This window comes from Argentina silus (assembly GCF_951799395.1).
Source record: "Argentina silus genome assembly, chromosome: 3".
NCBI lineage: Eukaryota > Metazoa > Chordata > Actinopteri > Argentiniformes > Argentinidae > Argentina > Argentina silus.
The window spans coordinates 15,977,410-15,990,589 of record NC_139657.1 but is presented as its reverse complement, the minus strand read 5'-3'; the positions used below and the strand labels follow the sequence as shown (position 1 = coordinate 15,990,589).

At 40.8% G+C, this 13,180-nt stretch overlaps 2 protein-coding genes across 2 annotated transcripts in view; one reads left to right on the top strand and one right to left on the bottom strand.

Annotated features, from left to right (window-relative positions):
• Positions 1-6,339: 6,339 nt before the first annotated feature.
• dbx1b (developing brain homeobox 1b) lies at positions 6,340-8,973 on the top strand (the record flags this gene model as incomplete). Its single annotated transcript, XM_083665894.1, has 4 exons — positions 6,340-6,703; positions 6,890-6,991; positions 8,352-8,554; positions 8,662-8,973. The coding sequence occupies 4 exons, from the start codon at positions 6,340-6,342 to the stop codon at positions 8,971-8,973; spliced, it is 981 nt and encodes a 326-aa protein (XP_083522020.1).
• An 833-nt stretch (positions 8,974-9,806) lies between these two features.
• Positions 9,807-13,180, bottom strand: part of LOC310802009 (neuron navigator 2-like) — a gene marked incomplete at its 5' end in the record, with an annotated part of 61,495 nt that continues 58,121 nt past the window's right edge. The window contains 4 exons of the mRNA XM_083666235.1: positions 9,807-11,679; positions 12,128-12,331; positions 12,637-12,755; positions 12,933-13,129. Coding sequence (XP_083522361.1) covers positions 11,551-11,679; positions 12,128-12,331; positions 12,637-12,755; positions 12,933-13,129 — 649 coding nt within the window. The 3' untranslated portion in view covers positions 9,807-11,550. The remainder of the gene's footprint in view (positions 11,680-12,127; positions 12,332-12,636; positions 12,756-12,932; positions 13,130-13,180) is intronic.

Here is a 13,180-nt window from a genome sequence, read left to right as displayed (position 1 = left end):
TCAATTTATCAATGGAAATGACTATTTTGCTGTCACAGTACCCAATGCATCATCGCGTGAGAGTTCACACCACTCTCAGCGTATTACACTGTTGTCATGCATTATGTCCTTTGTCTTAGTCTGACATTCATGCTCCTTCAGTGGCGGAAAAGTTAAATGTCATCGTCTGGAATTCTCCCTCTCCTTCACTTCCTTTATGACTATCCCTGTGAGAAACCATGTCTCTCAGAAACGACATGTATAGTAGCTATACACACTTTCAATTACACTTTACACCAACAGGGCCCATAGGCCAGGGAACCCTCAGGAAAAGACCCACTCACACACACAACGGTGAAAAGGCAAAGGCCCTTTCGCTGTTATGCAAATATATCAATCGGTAAAACGGTTGAGTGAGAATTATATTTGAATTAAATGAGGCTTTAGCTTTCTATAACACTGAATCGCGAGGCAAAGTCTCAATACGGGATCCCCACGCCGCGGCCATGCATATTATGTCTTTGACGAAACGCGAACTGACATAAATACCATGGCGCGCTTTCAATCCCATTACTCGGCTAAACTACATCAATACCAGCCAGCCAACGGGCGTTTAGCGTCCCCCCATTCAAGTGGCCAGAGAACAACCCCAGCTCCTCCTCGGTACACAAGCTCCCTGGCTGCCTCCGCTGAGCCCCCACGCTCAACCCATCAGCCCAACTCAATGGAGGCCTTTCGACAAGGTGCTTTCCCCCAGCTCCCGAAGCCCAGGCCTAAAACAAAGCCTAAGATTGTGCCTCGATATAGGCACAAACTCCCACTGCAGCCCGAAGCTCCCCATACAACAAGCACTCAAGGTTTTATACAAAAAGGCTCTTCCTTCTTCGGAGGACTCAGTGCTCTTTTTGTGTGCTATCGTATTGAGTAAGGTTTTCCCAATGTGTCCCCATTATAACCATCAACTGGGATAATTCTGCAGGTTAGCATGACAGAGGGGTCATTCCTAGCACCATTGATCGCTTGTTAGCAACCAGCCTTTAATTTAAACTGATGTTGACAACCACAAAGATTCCCCCCTTTTTGGAGCCTTTGTGGCGACGCTTGGGTATTTTTTTTCTTTTTCGTGGAGCACATTTTTAACCAGAGACGTTTACAAGACTTTTCTAAACAACCTGGCAGGTGCATATAGCTCCCCTAAAGACCCACTGATGCTGTGAAACTTTATGAGGCCCAATGAGATTAGAATGAGAATGAAATACATTTACTACAATGATGTCCCCCTGAGCTCCCATGACCAATCTAGCACTAATGAGCATTCTATGAGGCCCTTCTAGAACCTCCAGTGTTTTCTTCTCTGATAATTAGCCATCCTTCAGATAATAGTGAAGGGTTTTTGAATTGAAACGATTGTTTGAGGTCGATGGAAGGGTACAAACAAAGACAATATTGGAACACAGTGTGAGTTCCGATACCCACATTCGTGTTCCAATTAGAATGAAGCAATGTATTGGCAATGTATTCTAAATGATATGTTAGTGTGGATATTGGAACGCAGCCAAACGTTTCCCATACATTTTAGCATCATGGGCATGTTTTGTCACCTTGTTTTAACTCATTCACATGAATGCAAATGAATTTAATGTGAACATGCTCTTACAGCATATACAGTGTGTTGCAGGAGTTTTACACAAGGGATTTGTACAGAAGCTGTTTACATGAAGTTGCACAAAACCTGCGTCGTAACACTAGTATGCAATACTATACAATAGTAACAACATTGTCAAATGACTGATTATCCTCAAATACAACAGTCAATAATCAACAATCAATAAATAGCCAGTACAATTCAGTGTTTACTGTAGTCACAGTAGTATGGGGATATGTTAGGCTACAACTTATTGAAAATAATATCAAGACAAATGTTGAGAGAGAATAGACATACAGTGTCATCTTTGAGATAATCATTTTCATAAATGTTTTTTTTTCATTTAAAAAAAATAAATGCATTCCTTGTAGAATTCTGAACCTCATCGATATTAATCATATTTGTTTTCATAACATGGATGTTAGAATACACATAATTGTACCCATAATACAGAGAGAGATGGTCAGAAAAAGCTAGGCTACTGCTTTGCATGAGAAATCCATCAAAAATGAAATAAAAATCACAAATACTGGCAGTTGACGAAGCTAAGCATCGTTATGAATTTATGACCTGACATAGGACGAAGCAGGCTTATTTTGGACCCTTTTGGGGGTTCAAAGGCAACCCGTCATAAGCGCAGTTTGGCTGCCAAGTAAATTGGGGAACAGGTGCATTGAAGGCAACGCACACTGAAGCGCTTTGTCCATGGACTTGTGCCTCTCTTCGTTTGAAAACGGGGGGTTATGTTTAATGCAAAGTTAATATCGATTTAATGCTTGTCAGAGCTCCTCTGTATCTCGGGCTATCGCTAATCCCTTCAGTGTTCTGCAGCGCCCTCGCCCTATCTGAAACAGATGCTGTGCTAGACTTGAAGAGAAGGGAGCGGTCTGCGCAGAGTCGGCTTAGAGGAGGTGTTAAGGCCATCTCCAAAGCAACGTGTAAAATAAATGCGATGTAAAAATGTGTAGATAAATAATGAAATTAGACACTGATGGTTGTCTTTTAAATAACCAATATACCTCATAATGTTATTTATTATACATTTCAACTTTTTTAAATTGGCTAATTTCTCTGAAAGGTTTTACTCCGAAATCCAGCGGCGATTAAATGACCAAAACAATCAAAAAGAGGGTGTAATAATATGACACATATTATTTTATTTGTGTATCCACTTAATCAAGCTCATAGGGTTCACCATAAGAAATGGGAAATAGAAGCAGGCCTACTCTGTTGAAACGGTTCAAAGATTTTGCGGCGGTGTTAACGACTGGATCATTTTCATCTCAATACGCCCAACTCTTGTGTCTGCAGACGGACAAGGGTGGGGTGGTGAGGGTTCACATTCAATGTGGATATAATATCTTAAAAATGTGTCTTAAATGCGTTTAATTCAGCGACCGGCCAGCTGTTTGCTCTCTTTTGGTAAAGAGAAAACAATCGTGTCAGGCTTGGAAAGCTAGTAGAAATTCGTTTCGGTCACTGGGGCTAAGCTATATTTCCTGCAAACCATCTGCTATTGGTACAATAGGGGGATTTTCGAGAGACGGTGAAAGAATAAAATGCTTTGAACATAACGGGTTTTTTTTCTGTGAAGGTGCTGTTAGGTGTCTTAATACGGGTGCCCCATGCGGCACATAAAATGTGATGCAAATCTAATGATCAATTACTTTTGTTAAAAATGGAATAATTTCACGGTTGTTCATAATTAGTAGCCTTTTAACTCAGACATAGACTGTTTAAGTTAATGGCATATGTTTTCATTCTTAGGCGTTAGTTTGAAATGTAAAATGTCGTATCCACCAACACACAATTTATTGTTCAACATGTACAACTGTTCATGAATGCTGAAATGAAAAAAACAAAATGCATTGTTCCAGCTTCATTCCCACAACAGGTAGGCCACTACAATAAGTTTGTTGGTTGTGTAAAACAACCATCCAGGATCAACAAGTTGTAGAGTGGTATAGCTTATCTAAACTATTGAGAGATTTGACTAATAATGCATAGGCCTACAGACCAGACACCACAGATAATAACAATTAGGCTATATGATAATCAATCACCTTCTTGCTAAATTCAACACAGCCTAATAAGTCCATTCAATGGAGAAACAAACAGGCATATGGCTCCATCTTTTCCCTGCATGTACACCACTGCTGGAGCAGCGGGCTTTGAGCCACTGGAGTGAGATCATTTGTAAAAATATACAAAAAAATCATTCTAACTCATTTTGTCTTTAGATCTTTATGGTACCGCGCATCTGTCTTCCAGGGAAGCGCCATGGCGCATAATTTCATGGAGATTTTACCTTCTGTGCCATCACTTAGGACACACGCGGTCTTTCTCTTCCCCTCACTTTCAAAGCATAGGAGTTTGACTCTTCAGAGAGAAATGTGAAGGTAGGTAACCACTTTCAAATGAATGGTTTAGGAGAACAAAACAGAAAGAGCAGCGGTCAAACGCCATTAGTCACAGGTCTTAGCCAACCGGCTTCAGGATTCACCTCTTCTAGCCGTTCAGACAGAAAAGAGCTTCCAAATAGAATCTTCCTCAAAGAAAATCTTTTGTTCCGTTTTTCCCCCTGTTCTATAATCTATTTCATCAATGGGCGTTTATCATTTTCCCCCATGCGGTTCGCAAGCTATCCTAAAAACGATTTTGCTTTGACAGTCTACAATAAAGTGAACCCACGTGTAGCGCAGCATGGGTCTGACCTAGCCCCCCAAACAATGTCTACCCCTTTTTACCGGCAGTTATACTCTAGAAGAAAAACGTGTGAGGCCTGTAAAAAACACACACTAAATCATTTAAACCTGTCTGCTCCAAAATCTTTTTTACTTTTCAACTCTTCGGAGAACAAGGCTCTCTTATGAAAATGGTGTTTATCTATAGCTACATAATCATGACTCAAATAAACCTATACAATTCATAAATGTAGGCTCCACATTATATATGGGTAGCCTTTTTTTTGCTATGCCTTCATAGTTATTTTAAAGTGAAAACATTGAATGGGTATAGGCATACATACTAAAATCAAGCAAATTCTTGTTGTCCTCCATAAATGGGGAGATATTAATTTAGGCTAGTCTACTTCTCAATTTTCGTCTATTTTCCGGCTAGTGACCTCTGTCTGATGTGCTCTATCTGTGCAACACCTCGCCAATAATATAGCAAGACGTAAAGCCTAAATGCCAGTTAAAAGGCCGAGGTCTACATAGCACTGCTCTGTGTTTGGTCCTTCAGAGAATACCAGGACACACATAGGCCTGTCCAATAGCCTCGCTGTTCTTTTCAATAAATTCAGTCATTAAATTCAAAACCGTTTCATCTAATGGTGTCTTACAGCACAAATGCACTTTCATTAAAGAATGAGAACCAAACCGCCCATTGAAATCAAGCTGAATAATACGATTTTTCTGAAAGATTTGTGTCAGGGTAAGAAAGAAGAAACAGTTGAGGATGACAGTTACTTCATGGATAAGAGGATAAGAGCGCGAGCGCCACGGCCGGAGTTGCGCATTAGTTTCAGCCCGAGACCAGAGGGATGAAACGGGAGCTCTCAGATTGTAACTCACCAGTTAAAACGCTCTGACATGAAATCCTGTTTTTTCAATGAGAGATATATTGCTATACAAACATGCTATGGTTCGTTAAGCGACTGAATGTAAACTTTCAGAAAAGTTGTATACTTCCATCTAATAATCAGAATTTGTAAACTTTTAGAAAAGTATACTTTCATCTGATTATCATAAGAAAAATGCATGATAATTAGACATATTACTACTACTATTACCACATTATTTTTTTAAATTATTATTATTATTTTTTACTATTATCAGTAAATAATACTGATAATAATATTAATGATAATAATAATAATAATAATAATAATAATAATAATAATAATAATAATGTGGTAATAGTAGTAGCAATATGCATAATATCATTTACTAAAGATAGGCCTAATAATGCATTCTTACTGTTATTCATTATCAACAACAAACTATTTCTAATTTGAGTGAGTTCAAAAATATTTTATTTTATTAATAAATTATGAATAAGGTCATTTATTTTTTTATAATATTCGATGGTCATATAATAAGATAAATAAAAATCATATATATTATCTTAAATATCTCAGTGTACCATAGACATTTGGAAATTCTAACATTCAAATTTTGCCTTTCACAAACCCAAAACAAGTCTAAATCTGAAGCCATAATTATACGATTAGGTGTTCAAATGAATTTAATATATGCTTTTATATAAACCCCCTATTCAGAGCCAAACGTTATTTGGGTGTTTTAAAACAGCCTTTTAATTAGTGTGTGTGTGCTGCAGCCGTTATAACGGTGAAAGCTACACCAAAGAGTGGTCAGTATGCAAAATTGATGACTACACTTTCTTTGTTAAAATTATATTATCTACCGCTTGCTTATGAAGTCTAATCCAATCATAAATTGCTTCTTTGGACCAATCAGGGGGCTAAGATTTCCTCTTGAATGAAACTCACGTCGAGAACTTTGTTGAACTTCATTGTTTGGCTGTCAGTTTGGAAAGGGCTTTGCTGACGGTCCACTATAAAACCCTTCTTCTAAAGGGAAGGGCCAGAAGAGAACTACCAGTCTTTCCTCTTGGATCATATAAGCGAGAACTCCTTCACTGAGAAAGAGCTCTTTACAACTTACTTTTCTTTACCCACCCCAAACGGAGCAATGATGTTCCCCAGTGCACTTGCGCCATCCGCTATGTACCCTAGTCTACTCCGGCCTCCGGCAGCTCTTTCTCTGCCCCAGTCCCTGCAGTCAGCGTTCGCCGCCCATTCCAGCTTTCTAGTGGAGGACTTGTTGCGGATAAGCCGACCCGTGAGCTACGTGCACCGGACGATTCCCTCTCACAACGTGTCTCCCCCGATGTCAGGAACCACAACGCTCTCCAGCAACCACATTGACCGGGCTGTCATCTCTACCTCAGCGCAGACGAGAACGAGTTCTCTTCAGACCTCACTCTCCATCCACAACGACCCTACCTACCTGAAGTTCGGAGTTAATGCCATTTTAGCACCATCCACAAGAAACGGTAAGATTATTTGGAAATGTGTGCATATTGGTGCATGACATCATAAGGCCCCATGACCATTTTCATATCCTGTGTGCTTTGGAGAATGTGAGGCTGTGCATCACTTTATAGCATATGCCTTATTATTCTACAAAACGAGTCCAGTAATACCTGTCAACTAATTTGATGTTTCATTTTGCATCACAGCATCATCGCCACCGTCAGTGTATGGCATGCACACCAAAGCCTTCCCTCTCCCATACTTTGACGGGTCGTTTCATCCCTTCGTCAGAGCATCCTACTTTCCAGGTAAACGATAATCCACTGCACCTTGCAAAAACTGAAGATCATGTATTCGGAAAATGTTAGTGTTGCGTATTAAGCAGTCTGTATTGTTAGCCTATGGTGAACCCAGGGGAATACAGCCATTAGTTCAGAGGTTGGAAGCCGTAGAACATCGCGGAATCAGTCTCGCCAATTTGATGCCCTATTTAGCAGAGCCAGTGACTGCTGACATTTTGCACCGGTTCCCCTAATCTACAAATTAGCCTGAATTGTCATGGTCCAAATTTGAGGCGGATCCCTTCTCACAAGGAAGCTGCTGGCTTCTCTTCATGGCTTCTTTTTCCCACCGAGCCAGTGCACTTAGCTACTGATAACTAACAAAGCTTTCAGCACCATGACCAATCGGCCAGCTCCCTCCGGGCAGCCACACACAGACCCGGCGTTGACTTGAGCATGCAGCTGATAGGCATTTACCAGTCATGGACTAATTCCCCATTAGGCCCCATTCACTATTTCAATATTCTCACAAGACCACATAGAGAGTTATGCATGTTTATGGATAGGCTACTGTTGTGCGTAATCTAAAGTTTGCGCACAATGGATACGCAGCCTGAAGTCATGCAATTCAAATTGTCTCTATGGGCTGATGCAAATTAGGAAGCAATGTAGACTAGATCTTCCCTTATCAAAACTTATTTTCCACATAGCTGTGGTCTCTAATGACTCGTAATAGCTCATAAAGGCATAATAATCTATATAGGCATGGGCTATATGGTCCGGATTTTATACTTTTCAGAGCGGTGTGAATACCTCAGCAAAACAACTTGAGCTGTGTGAATAGCTTTTCGTGTTCATTTAATAAAAATGATGTGGGGGCAAAACTAGACCCTACAGCTATCAGTATTCTCCCAATGATCTAGGCATGCAGTTGTGTTTAGTTTGAAAGTGTAAATCTCTTTTGTTGCAGTAATATATGGCTTTAGCGGCCTGTCCTAAGCCTTTTTCACTTAGTTCATTACTACACAATTACCGTTCACGCTTCATTAGATCTTCTGTATTTCATTGGAGCTCTCGAAAGGGTTACTCTGCCTTTTTACCATACCAATGCTATGAGGGACCAAGCAATGTGCTAATTAGTTCCTTCGTGCCAATTCACTCAAATGGACCGCATTTAAGAACTTAAGAACAAAAAACCTGTCAATATTTATAGACTTCGAGAGACTCTGCTTTAGACATCGAAAGAATTTGCTTTTATGCGCTCTTACACCCACGCCACGCCCTCTCACCAAAAAGGAAACGATAGGCTACCAATGTGATATGTGTGTATTTTCTTGCAGTTGCATAATACACATTTTTAATGTAATATTTTTATTTTTATTTTCAGCATCATCTTCAGTGGTGCCTATTCCTGGGACGTTCTCGTGGCCGCTTGCTGCAAGAGGAAAGCCCAGGAGAGGGATGCTTCGACGGGCAGTGTTCTCTGATGTCCAGCGCAAAGCCTTGGAGAAAATGTTTCAAAAACAGAAGTACATCAGCAAACCAGACAGAAAGAAGCTGGCTGCCAAACTTGGGCTGAAAGACTCACAGGTAAAGAAAACAAATAGCCTAAACAAATGAATTGCCTAGGCCGATTATTCTGTCTTGGTCATTAACCCTAATATCTTATGTTTAATGTTTTTTTCTTTTCTTTAAAGGTGAAGATATGGTTCCAAAACCGAAGAATGAAATGGCGCAATTGCAAGGAGAGGGAGCTGTTGTCGTCCGGAGGGTGCAGGGAGCAAACTCTGCCCACGAAAATGAACCCCCACCCGGACCTCAGTGACGTAGGGAAGAAGGCCCTAGAGGAGGAGATGGACACGTTCAGGCGGGAGAGCCAGCGCACGCCCTTCTGCCACTCTCCATCAGAACTCCTGAACAGCGTGGAGTCCCATCTCTCTTCCCCGTCCAACTCCAGCAAGCACTCGGACTTCTCAGAATCAGAGGACGAGGAAATAACAGTGTCCTAGTTCTATCCAATGAAAACATTCTGTATATATAAAGTTTTTGGATTGTTATATAATGTAAATAGAAATTATTTGATATCACGCAGCTGAATCTCGGTCCATTGATTCTATATCGGTTTGTATTTCATATACCGGTATTGCAGTGCTTAATGTAAGGGACTCTTATTGAAGTAAATTGGCTGTATTTTCGCAGCTTTTGCTCTTTGTACCATATTTTGTACAATATTTCACAAGGGAAGTGTTCATACCAAGAGTATTAACTGACTACAATGCTATATTAGAGCTAATGTCTTTAATCTAGATGTAAAATGTATAACTTAAAAACACATATATCATTTGTATGCTTTGTTTATATGTTTGTACTTTGAGAATATTTTAAAAAAATAAAACATGGAAAATGTAACAGCTGTTTCCAATCAGAGGGCTCGAAATCCCAACCAGTCAGAGGGCTCGAAATTCCAGCCATGCGTTTAAATCTTTGCTTTTAAATCGTCATCTATTTATATATCAATACTTTAGGCAAGTCTATAGTAAGGTGTAGTCTGAGCCTTTTTCTGTGGGCCCCTATGCCAAGTCATATACACTAGTGACAGGTCGCTAGGCTACTCCATCAGAACAAGAAAAGCCAAACAAAATAGATTACAATTATTCTGTTCATACTTCTGATGAACTCAAGAGCTGAACCAACCAAGATTTCAATCTATAGGTCATAAAAATAAATTTGTTATCAAATACCACTTAGCTCATGCCATTTAAAACAACAACATAACAAAGTCAATAGATTAATTCAACTTCATGGTTGATTGATTTCTGTGAGAAAGATAAAAGATTAAGAGTTTAGTTTCTTGACCAGATTTATTCTCACAGTCTCATGATCTCATCTATTATTGACAATAAATGAACAACCGTACATGGATAAAACCAAACTGTACACAAATTACTTAATTCTCTAGTTATGTTAAAAACGTCTCGAAAATGTCTTACAAAGGTGGGTCTCAGATCAAATATTTACATCTTGACATTACAAAATGATAATGTACATAAGAAAAATTCACATATCAAAAACTAATCAAAAGATTATCCACAACTAGATTCAGCATCACACCATTCACAACATTTCAACATCCAAACTGTGTGGGACAAAATGAATACACAAGTATAAACAAAAAAAATCTATTTGTGCTCGCATCACCCCATAAACTCCATTAAGATATGCTAGTGAAAATACAAACCCCGCAAATTATTCACAGATCAACGAATGTAACTTGCTGCAATACAAATCTTGGCAACACTTTCAAAAAATACAAGTAAACTTTTCCTTTTTTTTTTTGGCTTCAATCTAAGAGTTCCAAATGAATGTTGCATAGAATTCCGTTCTAAGAACACTCAGGGTTGAACAGCTAGAACAGTGGGGGGATAATGGAGGCATTGTGAGAGGACCAACCAAAGTGGCACCTCATAGGAGCGTAAGCCTCTGTGAGGACACTCCATCTTATGAGGGAAGAAAGCCTGGTCACTCAACATACAGCAACACTGAGGATCACATTAACACTCGATGCAAATGGACACAGCGCTAAGTCTCCTGAGCGAACGACTGGACACGGCCAGCCATCGTCTCAAAGCGAGGCAGTCTCTAATCCTTCTCCTGATCCTAACCAGGCCAGGGACCTTTCAGATGTGGCTGTAGATGTCCAAAGTGCCTCTATGGAGAGAAACACTAAAGTAGGAACATTTCATGTAATGGTGAAGCTCTTATCAGTAGAGAACAGAGGACAACCAAGCTGTTGACTATTGGGATCACTTTGAAAGGCTTGTGAGGTAATGTCAGATATGTTTACTGTCCATAAGGTCTTATTTCCTCCACAAGTGCACTAAAATTCTCCATACACACAAACATAGCAAATTCTTTCAATAAGGAGCTTGAAATTCACTTCTATCCATAAAAAAACCTAATAGCACCTAAATTCAACATTGCCTCTAACAGCAATCAAGTACATCAAAGGCTTTGATGCCCTAGCAACTCAGTGATTGAGTGTTAAAAGGGTTAATGCTGGTTACCACTGTTCTTACAAAAGGTAGTAAGGCTTCATTTGAAAGTTAAGCACCAAAACGATGTTCACTGGTGTGCCTCTCTCAACTGAGAAAAAGCACAAAGTTCATCTTCTACACAGCAAACGTGAATGTGTAGCTGGATGAATGCACATAACAAAGAATGCTGGGAGCCCAGCTCTCTCCTGCTCAGTTTGAACCACATACTGGACAGACTCTTCCTCTATAGTCAAACCATGTCATTCATTTAGGATTGAATATACAGTATTTGCCTGTGCTTGTAAATGGCTCTTGAGTCCCTCATAAATACTGTTAGAATAAAGTATTAATGTATTTCATTGTCATGATTATTAAATGTTGACTGGGTTTCCAGCACCCAGTATCGATTGTCCATCATTTCCCAGTGGCATTAGCGTAGTTCAACAGGTCCACCTCCTCTAAGATATGCCAACATCACAGCTAGCTGAATCCGAATTCCGGGGGATCCCAGAGTGATCATCGTCATCATCCTAACTGACAGGGAGGGAACTCTCATAGTGCCGACTCCAGTGATTGGTCCAGCACACTGTCGTCATGATGATCATTGCTGTTGGAGTCACTGTCATAACTCTGGGGGCTGGAGCAGTGGGCCGCCTCCTTCAACCTCATCAGCATGTTCATCTGTAGGGGGCAATCAAGGTCATAAGTTATAGGTAATATTGTTCAATTCATAGTAGCACTCTATATCAGGGGAGGCTGGTAGAGGTAAACATCAGAGGACGGGCTCATTGTAACGCATGGAAAGGAATGAGAAATGGTATCAAACAACCATTCCATTGAATACACGTCTGTCCTCTGATGTCTACCTATACCAGCCTCCACTGCTCTATATGCTAACCATGAAGTCATTAGTTAGAGAGTGGATATTCTATGAGGCAGCTTAGTGAAGGGCTATGTCCCAGACTGTATAGGCCTACTATGAACATATTTGAACATTCACAAAGACCTCCACATAAACCCAGGGCTAGGTCTAATGGCATTCAAAGCACACTTCAAAAATGATTCCTCAAACTGATATTGAGGTTAATATCCAACAGACAACAGATAACAGGAAGTCTTGTGAACCAACCAGGGGGTCTGTGTCCGTGTCCCCCTGAGGGGCCTGCTTGCCGGGGCATCCGTCTCTGGTTAGGGAGTAGCCATTGAAGCCCACGTCCTCCGGGCGGAGCTGCAGTAGCGGGGGCCACTCGTGCTGCAGGGGGCTGGCAGCCCAGGGGTAGCTGTCCATCACCCACTGGGCTGGGTCCTCCCACACAGCTCTACGTCCATACAGCTGTTTGTGTGTGTGTGTGTGTGTGTGTGTGCGTGGGGGGGGGGGGGGGGGGGGTTGATAGAGATGGGTTACAATCCAACAGACTGGTCTGTGCATTGGATGCCTACTGGATGCTTGCATGTATGTACACACACATACACATACACATGTAGCCATGTTTTGTCTGTGTGTTTTAATGTGACTTTTACTGATTATCATTCAAGCAAAGACACTTCTTACTTGTTTTACATTGAATAAAATTTACACTGTAAATAAATGCAGTATGTGTTTCATGGATCTCATTTCCAGCCTTTTGGCGGTTGTACCTGCAGCCCCTCTCTGACAGCCTCCAGCATGTAGGGAATGATTGAGTAGTTCCACAGGTCTGTGAACCACACTCTAGAGCCATCCACATCCATGGGACAGGACAGGAAGAGGCGTGGCCCTGGGGAGAAACATAATCTTCAACAAAACATCATTTTCAATGCCAACACAATAGAATCTAATGTCATGAAATTTCTCGAAAGTTTCAGCCAATCAGATGGCTCGAAATTTTCCGCCAATCAGACGGCTCGTCATGTAAAATGAATAAAGCAGGAGTGTGATTTCCAGTGTATCTCACCGATGGTGACATCAGAGGAGCTGTGAGTTTCCAGGAAGTGGTTGAGGTGCTGCCAGACGCCAGGGACCCACTCAATGATCTTCACCAGCTCTACGTTCCTCATCCGACTACTGATCTCTGTCTCCATCAGCTTCCTGCGCAGGAAACGACCCAGGAAACCCTTCACAGGCTCTGTGTGGTTGGCACACAGCACCCACCTGGTAAAAGACACAAACAGGAACAGCAAGAGAGAAATGAGGATGGTCATT